This window comes from Rhinatrema bivittatum, chromosome 16, assembly GCF_901001135.1.
Source record: "Rhinatrema bivittatum chromosome 16, aRhiBiv1.1, whole genome shotgun sequence".
In the NCBI taxonomy this organism is placed as follows: domain Eukaryota; kingdom Metazoa; phylum Chordata; class Amphibia; order Gymnophiona; family Rhinatrematidae; genus Rhinatrema; species Rhinatrema bivittatum.
In genome coordinates this window covers 4,097,235-4,116,544 of record NC_042630.1, presented here as the reverse complement: position 1 = coordinate 4,116,544, position 19,310 = coordinate 4,097,235, and the positions used below count along the sequence as shown (strand labels likewise).

Genomic DNA, 19,310 nt, shown 5'->3' with positions numbered 1-19,310 from the left:
AGGAAAGGCATCACAAGCAGCGGAGGGAGACGATCCCAAGGTGGTCCGGCTTTTCCGCAGGGAGGAACTGCCTCCCCTAATTCCGGCCATCCCCCAGGAACTGGGAATTGAAGCACCTCCGGTAGCGGTTCGGCAGGAGGCGCACATGGATCCGGTCCGGTTAGGCCTCATGGGCCCTGTAGTGGCTTTTTCCGTTTCATTTTTCTTCTACGGACATCCTATTCCGGGAATGGGACACCCCGGAATTGGGGCCGAAGGTCAGCAAAGCCATGGACAAGCTTTACCCGCTCCCAGAGGATGCGCTGGACCTTCTTAAGCTCCCCAAGGTGGATTCGGCGGTGTCTGCAGTAACAAAGAGATCCACTATTCCTGTCACGGGTGCGACAGCCCTCAGAGATCTTCAGGACAGGAAGCTGGAAGTGCAGCTTACAAAGATTTTCGAGGTTTCCGCGCTGGGTATTCGAGTGGCCATATGTACGAATTTCGCTATGAGAGCTAGCTTGCGCTGGGCCCAAGTTCTCCAGGCCAATGCGGATCTTACTGCTGGCGAGGCAGCGCAGGCGGATAGGTTGGAAGCAGCAATAGCATATGGCGCAGATGCGCTCCACGATCTGCTACGTACCTCGGCGAGATCCATGGTGGCTGCGGTTTCGGCGCGCAGACTCCTGTGGCTACGCAACTGGGCAGCAGACGGCTCCTCCAAGGCTCCCCTCGGGGCGCTACCGTTCAAAGGCAAGTTGCTGTTTGGCAAAGAGTTGGATGACTTGATGGTTTCCCTGGGGGAAAACAGGGTTTTTTAGGCTGCCCGAGGATAGATCCAGGGCGCGGTCTTCTTTTCGGCTAGGTCCCGCTTTCGGGGTCCCAGGAAGTTGCGCCCTCAAAGGTCGTCCGGGCATGCATATAGGTCTGCTTCCTCCCATACTTCGCAGTGGCAGCAACGGTCCTTTCGGGGAAAGCGTTTCGGGAGGCAAGGAGGTCCCCTTGCGATTACGGGGCCCATGTCGTCACAATGAAGAGTGGTCGGCCCATCTCCCGCCGCAGCCCCTGCACTCCATTCCCAACGTCGGGGCGCGGTTGATGTCCTTTTCGGGAGATGGGCCGATGTGACGTCGGACCAGTGGGTCCTCAGCGTGATAAGACACGGCTACGCGTTAGATTTTGTTCGCACTCCGGCGGACAAGTTTCTTGTCTCACCCTGCAAGGCCCCCGAGAAGAGGTGCTAGGCACCATCCGACGCTTAGAAGCTTGGGAGCCATTTCCCCCGTCCAGGTCAGCCAGCACGGCAGGGGCCGTTACTCCATTTACTTCATCGTCCCAAAGAAAGACGGCTCGTACAGACCAATCCTGGATCTCAAGGGGGTAAACCGATGCCTGCGCGTTCCGCACTTCAAAATGGAGACGATTCGATCGGTCATCGCCGCGGTAAGGCCCGGCGAGTTCCTGGCCTCCCTGGATCTCACGGAGGCGTATCTTCACATAGGCATTCAGCCGGCGTTCCAAAGCTTCCTCAGGTTCTGCATTCTGGGACGGCATTACCAGTTTCAGGCGCTCCCGTTTCGGCTCGCAACGGCTCCCCATACATTCACGAAGGTGATGGTGGTGGTGGCAGCGCAGTTGCACCGGGAAGGTCTCCTGGTCCATCCTTATCTGGACGATTGGCTGATTCGGGCGAAGTCTGAGAATCAGTGTCGGTTGGCAGTGGACAGGGTTCTCCATCTCCTGCAGTCCCTAGGATGGGTGGTCAACTTCAGCAAAAGTCATCTGGCACCCACGCAGACCTTGGAATATCTAGGAGCGATGTTCGACACGAAGCAAGGCAAGGTGTTCCTGTCACATGACCGGGTATGCAAACTGCAGTCTCAGGTACGGCGTTTACTGTCGACCGCTGGTACGGTCCTTGGATCTATGGCTCCCACGCTGGCGCTGGTCCCCTGGGCGTTTGCTCACCTGCGACCATTACAGGCTTCGTTGCTGGCCCGCTGGAAGCCGGTCTTGGAGGACTTCTGCCTACCGCTTCCTCTAGCGGGACACGAGAGGTCCAGCCTGCTGTGGTGGCTGGATTCCAGTCATCTGTCTTCGGGAGTCTCCCTTCTGGTACCCGGCTGGACAGTGGTCACCATGGACGCCAGCCTCTCCGGCTGGGGGGTGGTCTGCCTAGGGAGTTCGGTCCAGGGCAAATGGTCAGTGTCGCAAGCCCAATGGTCTATCAATCGCCTAGAGACCAGAGTGGTCCGTCTGGCTTTACCACGCTTCCTGCCCTTGCTGCGAGGAAAGGCAGTCCGGGTGTTGTCGGACAATGCGACCACCGTGGCTTACATTAACCGCCAGGGCGGGACAAGGAGCCCCCAGGTGGCGGAGGAAGCTCAACGCTTGATGGCCTGGTCGGAGCTGCATCTCAGCAACATAGCAGCATCTCACATTGCGGGAGTCGACAACGTTCAGGCGGCTCATTTGCGACACGTGGGGGGGTGCCCCACATGGACCTGATGGCCACGTGGCACAATGCGAAGGCTCCGCGACTTTACAGCCGACGTCGAGGACGGGGGGCAGAAGGCGTCGATGCGTTGGTGCTTCCCTGACGGACGTGTTGCTCTACGTGTTTCCCCCGTGGCCGATGATCGGCAAGATTCTTCGGCGCATAGAGTTGCACCCGGCCAACCGGAGTGCCACCAAGATCACGTTGGTGGCACTCCGGTGCCACCAACGTGATCTTGGTGGCACCGGAGTGGCCGCGCCGGCCGTGGTTCGCAGACCTGGTCCAGCTGGATGTAACGGCGCCCCTTCGGCTCCAAGGAATGGCGGGCCTACTCCGCCAGGGCCCCGTCTGTTTGGAGGATGCGGATCACTTCTGTCTCGCGGCATGATGCGGTGGTGGCTACGGTGCTGCGTTCCAGGAAACAGTCGACTTTTCTGGCTTCTGTCCGTGTCTGGGTGGTCTTTGAGGAATGGTGCGTGCAGCGTGGGGTGGACCCCACTTCGGCTTCAGTTTCCGACACTCTGGCGTTCCTCCAGGCAGGGCTGGCCAAGGGTCTAGCGTGCAGTTCCCTACGGGTTCAAGCTTCGCAGGTGTCGCCTCAAGAGATTTGCAGGGCGGCTACCTGGAAATCGTGGCATACCTTTATCAGGCATTACAGGTTGGATGGCAGGGCTACCGATCCCGGGGGTTTTGGAGAGAGGATTCTCCGAGCGGGACTCTCTGCTTCCCACCCTCAGTAGGTTTGCTCTGGTACATCCCAGGTGTCCTGGACTGATCCTGGTACGTACAGGGAAAGGAAAATTAGTTTCTTACCTGATAATTTTCGTTCCTGTAGTACCAAGGATCAGTCCAGGATCCCGCCCGCAGTGCTGCGCTGAAGTAATGGAGAGTCCGCTCATGGTTTTAAATTAATCTGTTCCGCTTGTTCGCTCTCTCGTTTGGGGAGTCTATTTCCAGTAGGGGTGTTCTTCCCCGTTTTATGGTTAAATAGCTAGTTTGGTTCTCTGGTTATGTTCTACTTTGACATTCCGTATGACTGAGGGGCTGTGACTGGCACAGGGGCATATATGGCTCCGCCCACAAGTTTTAGTCTGTCTCCATCTACTGGTGCGGAGTCACAACCCAGGTGTCCTGGACTGATCCTTGGTACTACAGGAACGAAAATTATCAGGTAAGAAACTAATTTTCCTATTAAACAGCAGAGATGGGAGTGCTGAACCTTGGGGCAAAGGGGAGGTGATAAATGTCTATTCAGTCTGTCCATTCCCTATTGTTGGTGATTAGCTAAAGAAGATGTAAACCATCTCATGATTGCTTCCTCAAATCCTAACATATGCAGTTTCTCCAGCAGGATGGTGTAATTCACTACAATAAAAGCAGTGGAGATGACTAAAAATATCAATATCCATATCCAGCTTCTGAAACCACATCCTCTCCCAGCTCTTGGCTTTCTTTCAATTTTCTGAAGAGCATACAGAGAAGACCATGAGTGTCAAGTTGGAGGAATTCAACTTTGGTCATCACTGCCCAACCTTACAGACAAGGAGTACATTTTGTGTCACTGACTGACAATATTTTCTCCACTGGTGTTTGGGAGGTGTGGTCCAATGTTCTTGGTCATAGGATGATGTATACATTTGAAAAATCTTTCATGATCCATGTGATCCATATAACAAATAATTACATCAAATAATTACCCAAATGGGATCTTTGAAGAAGATTGAAATCATTGTGTTCTTTCAACATAATAAAATAATTAGCGTGACATGAATATTCTGTATGTCTCAGTGAGGAACATGTTTCATACCTACAGCAACTTGGAGGTACTTTTCAAATAAGTTTCCTATGTAAATGTAACATCCTATTGTGGCAATTTTCAAAAGCCCATTTGTGGGCTAATAGTGCACTAATGTGTGCAAAATCTATTAACAATTCCAGGGCATATATTGTAGCAATTTTCAAAATCCACTTACTGGGGTAAAGTGCATTTACAGATGCAAATTCCAGTTTTAAGTGCATAAATCATTTTGTAAATTACCTCTTGAGTGTTCAGAGAATGAGCTGAGGGTTTCACTTACTTCATTTTTTTCCATCTCATTTCCTCCCAGAAATCAATGGAAGTAGAAAATATCACCACGGTGTCTGAATTTATCCTTCTGGGGTTTCATGAATTTTCAGACCTACAAATCCCACTTTTCCTTCTCTTTTTGCTAATTTATCTGATTGTCCTGATGGGGAACCTCACTATTATAGCCCTGACGTGCCTGGACCCTCGCCTGCACACACCCATGTACTTTTTCCTCTGTAACTTGTCCTTTGCTGATATTTCTTCCACATCTGTCACTCTCCCCAAACTGCTGGATATCTTAAGGAAGAGGCAGAGGATTTCTGCAAATGGGTGTTTTATACAGGCATATTTTTTCATGGTTACAGCATGTCAAGAATTTCTTCTGCTTACAGTCATGGCTTATGACCGCTATGTTGCTGTGTGCTACCCCCTGCATTATGCTGTGATTGTGAATCAGAGACTTGGTGTACTGATGGTCACAGGCACTTGGATTTTGGGTTTTCTGGTACCTGTAGCAAATGGTGTCCTTCTCCCCCAACTTTCTTATTGTAAGTCCAATGCAATTGACCATTTCTTCTGTGACCCCTCAGCACTGCTAAAACTCTCCTGCTCCAGTACTTCTATGTTTGAAAGTGTAATATATGTTATGGGTGGGTTTGTAGGACTGCCCTGCTTTGCTGCAACTCTGACATCTTACATCTACATCATCTCCACCATCCTGAGGATCCGTTCTGCAGAGGGGAGACGCAAAGCCTTCTCCACCTGCTCCTCCCACCTCACGGTCATTATTCTCTTCTATGGGACTATATTATCTTTGTACATGAGACCAGCATCCATGCAGTCACTGGATCAAAATAAGCTCTTTGCTCTGTTGTACACTGCTTTGATTCCCATGATTAACCCCATGATTTACAGCCTAAAAAACAGAGAGGTAAAGGAAACTCTGAAAGGAGCTTTTCATTTTAATAAAAAGCAATTCACCTAAAGCCTAAAGATCACTTTCTGTGCTTTAATCTGTGGGTTGTGTGTGTGTGAATGATCCTTCTTTAATAATTTTGAAAACTGAACTTCATTCAATATCAATAATTCTGTGTAAACTTCCAATGTATATAGGTAAAAGTGATAATCCTGTATTAACCATGCACAGACTTCATATCTGCTTCCTGACTTTGCTGCTGTATGAATGTTTCTTCTGAGTGCCATACAGATTTAAAGTTCTTATAAACTGCTTATTAGAAATGACTTGATCTAGGCAGTGTACAAATTTACATCAAGCATTTTACAAAACATATGTATTCCTAGTGGAATAAGCAAGACCCTTTGTGCTTTAATCTGCAGATGGTGCAGAGATGTCCCTTCTTTCATTAATCTAAAAGCCAATGAAACATTGAACCTCATTTAAAAATGACAAATCTGTGTAACCTTCCAATGTGTAAAGGTAAAACTAATAAACTACCTTCATCCTGTCCAGACTTTGGGCTGATTTCCTGAGCAATTGTTTCTTAGAATTGGGGTGGAGGAGAACCCTTAGTAAATCTTTGCTTCCTGACCTTGCTGCTCTATGAAGGTCACCTTGTAGTGAGTGGGGATGAATTATTAGGAAACCCATCAGGACCCTCTGTGAAAGAGCTGTGAAGTTTATCACATCCTAAGGTCATTCCTCCCTTTCAAAGCAAAGCCTCCCCCCCCCCCCCCCCCAATGCCGGAGACAGCATTGATCTTCTCTACCAGGATATTGGCAGCTGAGTTAAAATCAAGATGTTGCTGGAGAGGGCAGTGGATTTGATATGCTTGCTAATAGTTTATATTGAAATAATACTAGGGATATGAAAATAAGGAGAATACATTAATTAATTATACAATCTTACCTTAATAAGGTAAGAAAAGTAGTAGATCAGGGAGGGGTGGTAGGTATTCCCTAACTTGCGTTCAGTAAGGCTTGTGATACTGCTCCACACAGAAGGAAGGTGGACAGTGTGGCAGGAGAATATTGGGTGAGGAACTGGTTGAGCATTGTAGCATAGAGAGTGGTGGTCATTGGAGACAACTCTGGTGAAGGTTCTGACCAGTGGGTTAGCCCGGGGCTTGGTACCAAAATTCATTCTTTTTTTAATGTTTTTAATTACATTGATGAAGAACTTCAGGGGGAAATATGCTCATTTGCAGATGACAGAAAAAGATGTAGGACAATGGACACACTGGAAGGGATAACGCTGTGCTTTCACTGATCATTAGTGAGAGCTCACCTTGAACACTGGGTTCACTTCTGGAGGGCACAGGGGTACCAGGACATTGAAAGGGGTATTTCTGTAACATTGTGCAGAAGTTACTCCAATTTATAGACTCACTTCAGAAAGCTCTCCAAACCTGGGACTCATGTTTGTCTTCCATCAATCAACTCCTAACTGACATGCACCTCACTCTAAACCCCCAAAGAACTGAGCTAATCATCATCTCTTCTTTCCATTCCTCCCCTATCATCCCCCCTTCTACTCCCCCCGACTACCTTCTCATCCCATACTCGTAACCTCGTAACCATCATCGATAATCACCTTTCCCTAAAACCATTCATAAACTCAATTCTCAAGGACTGCTATTTTAAACTGCACACAATTAAAAAACTTAGAGCCCTACTACATGGCTCTGATTTCCGTATGGTACTCCAGGCTATTATTTTCTCCAAATTAGACTACTGTAACACCCTGTAACTTGGCCTCCCCTCCTCGATTATCAAACCTCTCCACTCCTGCAGAATGCCTCCGCCCGCATCCTTACTAACTCCAAAAAGAGGGACCACATCACAACCATCCTGAAAGAGTTGCTGATGGTCAGCCTCTATGACATAGTGAGGGCAAAGGTAGCGCCGGCGCCATTTTGAATATTGGCAATATGGCCCGAATGCAGGTCGCTCCCAGACCCCCGCTGGACTTTTGGCAAGTCTTGTGGGGGTGAGGAGGCCCCCCCAAGCTGGCCAAAAGTCCCTGGGGGTCCAGCGGGGATCCGGGAGCGACCTCCTGCACAGGGGCCATATTGCCAATATTCAAAATGGCGCCGGCGCTACCTTTGCCCTGTCACATGGTAAGGGCAAAGAGCCATCGGCGCCATTTTTTTTAGCGCAGCTGATGGCCTGGGAACGGGAGATCGCTGCCCGCGGCCCCCCTGGACCACCAGGTATGTGTAAAATGTTTTGGGGGGGGTCGGGAGAGTGGGGGAGGCTAAGGGGGTAATTTTAAAGGGTCGGGTGGGGGTTTTTTTATCGGCGCGGGCCTCACTAAAAAAAATTAGTGATGTGAATTGGAATCAGAACTGATCCCAATTCACATCTCTAACAATCAGATTTCCCTCCCCCCCCCCTCCCAGCTGAACCCGATTGTTAAAACGATCAGGCACATGATTCACATCCCTACTTCCTGGTGACCCAGACTGGCCATTATTGACTACAGGATGCTGGGCTTGATGAATGTTTGGTCTGGCCCAACACAGCACTTCTTATCTTCTTATCTGCTTGTACTGCCTAAGAAGCAAGAAAATCCCGTGATTTACAGCTTGCAAAATAAAGAGGTAAAAGAAGCCCTGAAAAGTTTTCTTGAACTCAATGAAACATTTTCTGTGCACTACCCTGTAGGCTGTGTGTGAATGTTCTTTCTATAATAACTGTGAATGTCAAAGCAGCAAGCATAGTTGTCAAGGCTTCAGCCCTACTTACTGTCCATTCCTTTATCTTTTATGTACATTCATAATGTGAGCATCTTTAATAAAATTATATCTAAAGTGGAGAGCATGTGTCACATTTTCTCATCTCATGTGTTGGTCTGAAATGGCCAAACCATATTTAGACTGAAAGTCTTAAGGAGATGCCTTGATAAATGTAAGTGTCATTAGAGGAATGGTTTCTGGGAGAATGTGATTGTCCAGAGAAGGAGGGAAGGGTGCCTGGGGGAGAAGCTCATTTATTTTTTTAAATAGCTGGAACACAGTCCTGGGGAATAGAACCAAAGACACAGAAAAATATAACAAGAATGAAAAGCTTTTAATCTGTTTATTAATCATAATGATAATTCTGTGAGTGGTTTCAATGTATATAAAGTCTCTTCACCCTGTGCAGACTGAGTGCCTGCTTGCTGACCTTGCTGACCTCTGAAGGTCACCTTGTCATGGGGTGGGGATGCATTACTGGGATCCTCATCATTAGGAGCCTCTGTGGAATTCACAGGCAGAGCTCATTCCCCCCTATCAGAGCAGCACCTCCCCTTACACTGAGGACGTTGCCAATCTTCACAGCCAGGGTGCTGGCAGATGACTTGAAATCAGATTGGCTACTGAAAGGACAACTAATTGGTCACAGGAAATTAATTGCAGCAGAGTTGCTATTGCCTTGCCCAGGGGCGGATTGAGCATCCCCCGGTGGGCCGGTCGCTCTAGTCACGTGGTCTGCCGAGCGCAGCCGTGACAGAGCCTCGCTCGGCAGACCACGTGGTATCTCCTGGGCGGCGAATCCCCGGGCCGGTCGTCAGTGGGAATCCGCCCCTGGCCTTGCCAATAGTTTACATGTACAGTTTTGGATTTTAGGTTTTAACCGATAAACACCAAAATAACATCCCAGCGTGCAAATAATAAAATAGTTGGTCCTAGATAAGCATCAGAAGACAGCTCTGCCTCTGCTATTCCCTCACCTCCCCCCTTGCCCATTTTGGGTCCTGGGCTCTGGTTTTTTGTCCTTTCCTCACTGACTGCTCAGCTTCACAAGCTTTCAGCATCTGATGAGGCCTCCGTTCTCCTGCCGGCTCCTGCTTTCGACAAGAATCAGAGCTAGAGGTAGGAGAGGCAGGAAAATGGCATTGATAAATGTGAAAGAGGTAAGCGAGCAGTGCAACAGAGACAGCAGTGAGCGTGTCTGCGGCAATAAAACCTAATGGTGAAAAGAGCCCAAGGAGGCTTCACAGCTCTGATCATCAGGGGAGCTTCAGGGGGACAGGAGAAGAGCACAAGAGGCAACAAAGAGGAGCCGGGCAACTACAGACCCATCGGACTAAGTTCAGTAGTGGGCAAGATACAGAAATGCTATAAAAAGGGAAGGTAATGCAGCGCCTTGAAACACATAAATGGGGTTACGCAAGCCGGGCCTATTTTACAAAGGGCCGGCAACGCACCTAAAGCCCTGGGATGTGTCTAAGTGCCAGGGCTTCGAAAAGGGGGGAGGGGCGGGGTGGTCCAGCGGGCAGGGTGGGGCCAGAGGCCGAGGATCGTGTGCCAGCAGGCGAAAGAGGTAAAATAAAGGTCGGGGGGGGGGGGGCAGCAGGGTTAGAAGAAAGGGAGGTGAGGTTACGGGGTTAGGACATTCCCTCCCAGGCTGCTCCGAAATCAGAGGGGCCTGGGAGGGAACGGGTGAAGGCCGCGGGCATTGGCCCACGCAGGGGGCACAACTATGCATTGATCTTCACAAGAAGATGGGGGTGCAGAAGAGCAGAGCACACTTGGGGCAGGTCAGTGTTGATCTCTCACGGGAGACCCTTCCTGCACATTTTGGAGGTTTCATCACTCACTATGGATAACTTAGACCCTTTAATCGATGCTATATTGGTGTCATATATTCAGACCAAATGCTCAAAACAACGTTACTTTATGTCTTTGCCTGTAAGTTAAGATTTGCTGATGTGAACCTCAGGGATCCTTTCCCAGTGGGACCCGCAGTGCCAATAAGTTCTTCTGATGTCTGAGGATTGCCAGGTCAGCGCTGGTGCAGTCCTACCCCTCATCCTGGAGGTAAGCACTCTACCTATACCATTTATTCCTAGTATTACCTGAGCTTGCCTCTTATCTGAAGCATTGTTAGGGGCTTCTGTGCTCTGCTCATAAGAGAGAGAAAACGGGATATGAAAGTTATGGAGAGGCTGCCAGGAATGAAGAAAAAGCTCTTTCAGAGGAACTTTGCCAAGAGCTTACAGTGTAATGGGACAAAGGAGGGGATATAGTGAAGTGGAATGGAATGCAGAAGGTGAGGAGCGGCAGAGTGTGAGGGATACAGGGAAGAGGGAGTAAAGTGTTCTACCTGGAGAGAAGAGAGGAGCGGGTAATGATGTGGAGTCCTGACGTGGAGAGAGAGAGGCGTCTGAGGAGTGGTTGTTCTGGCAGCAATGTTCAGGACTGGGCTTAGCAGAGTAAGGTGAGACAGAGGACGACCTCACTTGGAGAGTTTCCTGTATGGAAAGCAGGAGATATCCAGGGAGGGGGGTGAGGATTTCTGAAGTCAGTATAGATATAGCAAAATGCATTTTAGGGATATTTGGAGAATCAGCAGCTGCTCATACATATGGATAAAGTCAGATTCAGTTTCCATTAATTCTGTATTCATGCATGTCCTATTATTTTCATATAGTCGCAGTGTAGCCTGCACCAGCGCAGCACAGCCTGGAGCAGTGGGCAGCAGCAGAGGGTACCGCTGTGCCTCAGTACATATGGGGATGAATCTTTAATGGGTTTCTGGATATAAAATCAACATACACACCTACATGTACTGCTCTCTGGGGCGGATTTTCAGAGCCCTGCTCGTGTAAATCCGCCCAAAACCGGGTGGATTTACGCGAGCAGGGCCCTGCGCGCCGGGAAGCCTATTTTACATAGGCCTCCCGGCGCGCGCAGAGCCCCGGGACTCGCGTAAGTCCCGGGGTTCTCGGAGGGGGGCGTGTCGGGGGCGGGCCCGGTCGTCGCGGCGTTTCGGGGGCGTGTCGGCAGCGTTTTGGGGGCGGGTACGGGGGCGTGGCTACGGCCCGGGGGCGTGGCCGCGCCCTCCGTACCCGCCCCCAGGTCGCGGCCCGGCGCGCAGGAGTCCCGCTCGCGCGCGGGGATTTACGCCTCCCTCCGGGAGGCGTAAATCCCCCGACAAAGGTAGGATGGGGGTTTAGACAGGGCCGGGCGGGTGGGTTAGGTAGGGGAAGGGAGGGGAAGGTGAGGGGAGGGCAAAGGAAAGTTCCCTTCTAGGCCGCTCCGATTTCGGAGCGGCCTAGAAGGGAACGGGGGTAGGCTGCGCGGCTCGGCGCGCGCAGGCTATACGAAATCGATAGCCTTGCGCGCGCCGATCCAGGATTTTAGCCGATACGCGCGACTACGCGCGTATCTACTAAAATCCAGCGTACTTTGTTTGCGCCTGGAGCGCAAACAAAAGTAGGCTGTTCGCGCTCGTCTGAAAATCTACCCCTCTGTGAATATGGGGAGGTCCAAAAGCCAGTTATCCAAATTGGCAGAGACAGACAGACTCCTTGGTTAATCTTTTGGGGAGATCCAGCACTGTGCCCCACATCTGTTTGAGTTTTCTTTTTATCAAGGTGGGGAAGTGGGGATAAGGCCCAACCAGCTATGTTTGAACACACCTGGACAGGTTTAAGGTTATCCTACTAACATTAAAAAGATAACGTTAGGTGAGCTTATTAAGTTATCCAGCAGAACTTACTTGTGTCAGATAACGTTAGGTCAGAATATTCAGCGGGAGATTTCGCTCTCTGAATCCCTGTGACAAGTTATCTGACCCCTTGCCTGGACTCACCCTCCTTGCTTTCCCGCCTGCCTCTGGGTCTCTGCTACACTATCCCCATAGAGACCATGGCCTTAGTTCTGCTGCCTCCCTGAACCCAATGGCTCAATCTGCAGGGAAAGGGGCTGGTATAGGTGAAGCCCTAGTCCAGTCTATCTGTGAAGGCCTCACCACATCAGCAAGGGTCCACACACATTACAATACCAATTGCTAACAGAAGGACTTGTGGCCCTCTGAAGACAGTTAAGTGCTTATGGTCAAAATACATTGGCCACGAGGTCCCCGATAACAATTGGTCTAAATGTTTTCTTTCTGAGAATTCCCTATGGGAAACCACCCAAGAAAATGGTTCTAGCACTGGTATTAGACACCTGGGGATTCATAGTCATTAGTGGACAAGGGGTGGGGGAGGGGGAGGGGTGTGTGAGAGAGAGTCGAGGAGTGAACCATTTGGACTATGAAATGTATTAGTACTCACCTACATTATTCCTAATTCAATCCAGGTTACATCTCCTTAAGTCCCATGATAGATCTGTTTTACTAGTTCAACGCATCTTTTACTAATGTAATTATTGTGTTTTTTCCTTTTACATAGAATTGTACTCACATAGCATATCAATAAAGTATTCTTAAATGAAAAAAAAAAGCAGTGGAGATGTCTAAAAACATCGCGATCATCATCCGACTCCCTCAAGCACGTCCTCTCCCATCTCTTGGATTTATCTCAGTTTTCCACACAGAGAAGACCATGAAGGTGCAGTTGAAGGGATTCATCTTTAGACATCAGTGCCTAACCTCACAGACAGGTTGTGGATTTTATTCCACTGACTGACAGGAGAGAGGAAGTACAATGTTCTTGGTCTTAGGATGGCGTAGCTGTTTGGGAAACCTTTCCATGATGCATGTATTCCATATAATAAATAATTACATCAAATAATTAATCACTTGTGGTTTCTTTGAAGAAGGTTGAACTCAATATGTTGTTTTCATGTAATTAAATATACTACATATACATGGATATACTGTATTTCTCAGTGGGAAACATATTTTACACGCACAGGACTTGAGTTCAGAAAATGAGCTGAAAATTTCATAGTTACTTCATATTTTGCTTTTCTTCTTCCAGAATTCAATGGAAGAGGAAAATCTCACCACAGTGACAGAATTCATCATTCTGGGGTTTCCTGAATATCCAGAGCTACAAATCCCCCTTTTCCTTCTGTTCTTACTGATTTACCTGATCATCCTGATGGGGAACCTCACTATTATAGCCCTGACGTGCCTGGACCCTCACCTGCACACCCCCATGTACTTTTTCCTCTGTAACTTGTCCTTCCTCGATATCACCTCCACCTCTGTCACTCTCCCCAAACTGCTGGATATCTTCTTAAGGAAGAGGCAGAGGATTTCTGTGAAGGGGTGTTTTACACAGCTGTATTTTTTCTTGGTTTTAATATGTGAAGAATTTCTTCTGCTCACGGTCATGGCTTATGACCGCTATGTGGCGATCTGTCACCCCTCTGCGTTATGCTGTGATTATGAATCAGAGAATCTGTGTACTGATGGTCACAGGCACTTTGATCTTTGGGTTTCTGGTCTGTATGGCATACACTGTCCTTCTCTCTCATTTCTCTTATTGTGTGTCCAATGAGATTGACCATTTCTTCTGTGACCTCCCAGTGCTGCTACAACTCTCCTGCACCAGCACCTCCACCATTGATCGACTAACATACATTTTGGGTGGGTTTGTAGCAGTGCCCTGCTTTTCTGCAATTCTGACATCTTACGTCTACATCATCTCCACCATCCTAAGGATCCGTTCCAAGGAGGGGAGACGCAAGGCCTTCTCCACCTGTTCCTCCCACCTCACCATTATTATTCTTTTCTGTGTGACTACAATGTGTTTGTACGTGAGACCAACATCCAAGCAGTCCCTGGATCTAAATAAACTCTTTGCTGTGTTGTACACTGCTTTTGTTCCTATGATTAACCCCATGATTTACAGCCTGAAAAACAGAGAGGTTAAAGAAGCCCTGAGAGCAGTTTTCAATTTTAATAAAAAGCAATTTTCCTAAAGAACATTTCCTGTGCTTTAATCTGCAGATTGTGTGCATGAATGTTCCTTCTTTGATAATTCTGAATGACAATGAAAAACTGAACTTCATTTAATAGTTTTTGGGTTTTTTTAATGGATGTATATCCTGCACAATTCAAAGTACTCGGCTGGTTACACTTAATGAAATAGCACAACTTAATATAGACAATAAAATCAAAATAAATACATTGTAAAAAGATGACAATATCTCTTATTGTATAGTAGTATGATGAAAGAATCAAGTTTTCAGAGAAGCAAATGCTTGTGAGAAATCAAATGCTCTTTTGCTTTGAGCACACCTGGGACAGGTCAATCTTTTCATCAGGAAGGATATAGTGTTGATCGCTCATGGGAGACTCTTCCCGCACATTTTGGAGGTTTGGTCACTCCTGTGGATAACTTAGACCCTTTAATCTTGATGCTATATTGTTGTTACAGGTTTGGACCCGATGCTCTAAACAATGTTAGTTCATAACTTTGCAAGTGTTCTCTGTTATTTTATTTATTTATTTGTTTTTATATAGTGTTGTTTGGCGCTGGCCTTCACAACGGTTTACAAGGGAAATAACAGTACATGAAACAGCTAACAGGTTCAATGAAACGAACGTAAAAACAATCAAGTTAATTATGTTAATGACATGATAAGTTAATGATGACAGCTTCAGGAATCCTTCAGGAATCCTTTCCCTGAGGAACCTCCTGTTTCTATAAGTACCTCTGATGTCTGAGAATAACCAGGTGCCGTCCCATCCCTTATCCTGAAGGTAAGCACGCGAGGTTAAACACCTATTACTGGTATGATCTGTAACATAGGGAGGCTTCTGTGCTGCTGGAGAGAGAGGCAGTGAAAAGGAGCAAAGTCCTTTATTTGGAAAAAGATTTAGGAATGGAGGTGGGTGAAGATGCAGGCTTTCTAGATGGAGAGAGAGATACCTGGTGAGGAGAGAAGGAGAGGGTGATCCAGAGATGAGAAGCAGGGAGTAAGATGGCATGGAAGAAGCAGGATGATTAGGAATAAACGGGTAGATGGGGTAAAGTCCATGCTGTGAGCCAAGACACGACAGCAAAATAGAAGAGAGCAGAGGTGTATGTAGGATCCTGAATGTGAGGCGTTGAAGGAAGCTATGAAATGCTTGAAATTGAAATCAGAAAGAGACTGGGAGCCATGGAAGGAAGCCAGGACAAAGCAATTGAATTTTGTTGTCATTCTGGCAGCCCCATTCAGGACTGAGCATAGCGGGGGTGAGGTGAGACAGAGGGAGATTTGCCTTGATGTTGGGGGTGAGGATTTCAGAACTTTATACAGATATGAAGGAAGGGATTTGGGGGATATTTTGGAAATCAGGAGCCTCTCATTGCTTGATTATCTATTTGTTCCATGTTCCATTATTATGTGGCCTGCAGCAGGGTCCTGGAGAGTGGTAGAGGGCATCGCTGTGCTGTTCATCCATGCAATGCAATATATAAAGAGTCAGATTTAAGTACTGGGCAAAATATGTTGTTAAAGAGACCCCAGCAAAGGCAGAAATATGTTATGTGCTGAAAGCCTTTTCCAATTCCAACTAATTGAAAGACCCCAAAGATGTGATGACCAAGTTCATTTCTTCCGGCCCCAGATAATCCTCCTGCTGGACATGAAACTTAATTTGGAAATAGGAAATTAATTGTCTTTGTCTGTAGTTATCTTCCTGGTGCTTTTAGTTGAAATGCTGAATGTGAATATTTCTATCCAAAGATCATTTGCAGAGGGAAAACAGAAGGAAACATTTTTTTTTCAAATATAGGAATCACAGATTCAAACATTACCCGAATGACAGCCAGATACAACCTTACAGGAACAATGGATGAGGTGCAGGAATGGATAAATGTGTACATTAATTTCATGCTTTCACAACTGGAATGTTAAATATTAATCATGCAAACATATCCTCATATCCTCTGGAGCTTTATAGGATTTAAAAGCCATCATTGTTCAAATCTGGCTTTCAGTTTGATTTCTTTCATGCTGGAGAAGACTACAGGTCGCCGGAGAGCAGAGAGATGAGGTGCCTGCTCAGCTGCAGAGAGCGACATGGAGTCTGAAATGGTGAGGGGCGAGAGCCAGCCCCAGACACCCTGACAAGTACCAGAGCCAGAAGCCCTTCTGGGACCTCCTGTCCGCAAGCTTCTCCTCTGCCCATATTATCCAGAGCTCTAGCCAGCATCTGCTTCAGAGGTGAACAGAGAGGTATCGCCTGAAGCTGGGACCAAGGGTAAGTAAGTTAGCAATTAATATTAATATATTAAGCAGGCTAAGGTGTATGGCACGTGTGAAATCACCCATGATACAGAACCGTCTTTAGGGAAAACTGGTGCTTAGTGGCCAGGATGTTAGAGACAGGAATTGTTATTTTCTAAATGCTGAACCCTGCCAAATCTGTTAAATAACAATCTGTTTCTGAGGAGAATATACGTTGTCTTTTCCTGACTTAGGATTACAAGTAAGGTGGAAGGGCAGCTGGCAGTGTCATGTAGAGACAGATCCCTGCACCCCTGAACTTGTTGACAAGCCCACCCTTGCCATGCTTCCAGCACTACTCCATTTTTGTCTGTGTAACTCGGTCCATGCAGAAATGATTGCAGAGTTTCCTGGACAAAGGGGCAGATTTATGCAACTAACAGCTGATCACATTCACGTAAGAGGGCAACTTGTAAACTTGTATGTGGAGGAATAAATTCTTTTGGGTATTTTTGTTTACCTCCAGACTTTAAATGCTGGTTTCCAAAAGGAAAAAGGTTCCCTTTGTAAGCTGAATTGGAAGACGTCTGCACCAGACCTGCACCTGGGATTTGTGCCAGTGAATGCACAGGTGTGGAAGCGCTCACCCTGCCCATGCTCTACTCCCAGGAGCGCCTCCACTCTCTGCCATGCACTGCCACTACACTCACATATTTACATGCAGATAGACTAGGGAAGTTTTCCAAGATCATATATCACACATAAAACCCTGCCCATGCTCTACTCCCAGGAGCACCTCTGCTCTCTGCCATGCACTGCCACTACACTCACATATTTACATGCAGATAGACTAGGGAAGTTTTCCAAGACCACATATCACACATAAAACCCTGCTTTATGGGCAGAAATGGGCTTTCAAACAAGCCGTCCAGATCTTTTGAATATGGACCTCATACTGAGCTAACTAAGGTTGTTCAAGCTTCTTCTTCCCATGACTACGTGTGTCCCGTGTGGATTGGGGGAGGGTCAATCGTTGATCCTAGGATGGTATAGCCAGTGAGGAGGGCTGCGCACGAGCCATGTATTCCATGTAATAAATGATTACATCAAACAATTATCCAGTTATGGGTTGTCTGGAGAAGGCTGATCAGCGTAACAAACAATAAAACATGGACATTCTGTGTATGGTTCAGCAGGCAGTATATGTCACACCTAAAATACCTGTATCCATAGAATGAGCTCAGAGTCTTTTAAACAGATTTCTTTTCTTCAATTTCTTCTCCTGCCAGAATCCAATGGAAGCTGAAAATCTCACCACAGTGACAGAATTCATCATTCTGGGGTTTCCTGAATATCCAGACCTGCAAATCCCCCTTTTCCTTCTGTTCTTACTGATTTACCTGATCATCCTGATGGGGAACTTCACTATTATAGCCCTGACGTGCCTGGACCCTCGTCTGCACACCCCCATGTACTTTTTCCTCTGTAACTTGTCCTTCCTCGATATCTCTTACACTTCAGTCACCCTCCCCAAACTGCTGGACATCTTCTTAAGGAAGAGGCAACGTATTTCTGCATTTGGATGTTTTACTCAGGTGTATTTCTTCATATTTTCAGTATGTGAAGAATTTCTTCTGCTCACGGTCATGGGTTATGACCGCTATGTGGCCGTCTGTCACCCCCTGCGCTACACGGTGATCATGAATCAAGAAGTCTGTGGGCTGATCAGCACAGGGGCCTTGATCTTTGGGTTTATGGACCCTGTGGCACACACTGTCCTTCTGTCTCATATCTCTTACTGTGGGTCCAATGAGATTAACCATTTCTTCTGTGACCCCTCAGCACTGCTAAAACTCTCCTGCTCCAGCACCTCCACCGTTGAAAATATGTCTTATGTTTTAGGGGCATTTTTAGCCCTACCCTGCTTTATCCTAACCCTGACATCTTACGCCTGCATCATCTCTGCCATCCTGAGGATCCGATCCACAGAGGGGAGACGCAATGCCTTCTCCACCTGCTCTTCCCACCTCACGGTCGTTATTCTCTTCTATGGGACTATAATGTATTTATACCTCAGGCCAACATCCATGCAGTCACTGACGCAAAACAAGCTCTTTGCTCTGCTGTATAATGTTTTAATCCCCATGTTTAACCCCATCATTTACAGCCTGAAAAACAGAGAAGTCAAAGAAGCCCTCAGAGGAGTTTTTAATTTTAATAGAAAACAATTTTCCTGAAGTCAGAAGATCATTTCCTGTGCTTTATTCTGCAGATTACCTGTGTGAATGCTCCTTCCTTTATAATTGTTTTAGATATATTAATCATTGAAGGAATTGGCATTGTGGCATTGTGAGATTCAGAGGTGAAGGGAAAGAACATGTAGAGGCTGATGAGGGAAAATTGCTTATCAAATATTTCCATTTGGTGGAGCAGGACCACGAAAACAGACACAAATAGGATTGGAAGTGAGGTAAACTTCAAGCAAGAAGCCTGTGTTTGTGAGGATCTTAAACAAACTAAAAGTTGATAGAGCGATGGGGGTGAGGTGGTTTTTTTTGGGAACATAGGGAAGTCCTGGCACATATGTCCCCCACATGCACCAGAGTACCTGAGAATTTTCAAAGGAGTGATGCATGTAAATGTAACATACTATCAGAGCAATTTTCAAAGCCCATTTACCCATGTTAAATGCACTTTATGCAGGTAAAACCTATGGACAATTCAATGGCATATATTGTAGACATTTTCAAAAGCCCAATTACATCGGAAAAGCACATTTACATGTGTAAAACCAGTTTAAGCATATAAATGTTTTTGAAAATTAGCCCCTTAGTTTGTACCTGCAGACTTTACCCTGGCATGGATTACTGAAAACTACCCTAATTATCATCATAAGATAATCTAGCAACATAACAGATGATGGCA

General features: G+C 47.1%; 2 protein-coding genes and 1 pseudogene across 2 annotated transcripts; all 3 read left to right on the top strand.

The window, feature by feature from the left end:
* The first annotated feature begins 4,590 nt into the window (after positions 1-4,590).
* On the top strand, positions 4,591-5,529 carry LOC115078433 (olfactory receptor 1G1-like). Its single transcript, XM_029581347.1, has one exon. The coding sequence runs from the start codon at positions 4,591-4,593 to the stop codon at positions 5,527-5,529; it is 939 nt and encodes a 312-aa protein (XP_029437207.1).
* Positions 5,530-13,204: 7,675 nt separating this feature from the next.
* LOC115078432 lies at positions 13,205-14,147 on the top strand (annotated as a pseudogene).
* Positions 14,148-17,680: 3,533 nt separating this feature from the next.
* On the top strand, positions 17,681-18,622 carry LOC115078431 (olfactory receptor 1019-like). Its single transcript, XM_029581346.1, has one exon. It carries the CDS (start codon positions 17,681-17,683, stop codon positions 18,620-18,622), a length of 942 nt encoding a protein of 313 aa, XP_029437206.1.
* Positions 18,623-19,310: the final 688 nt, after the last annotated feature.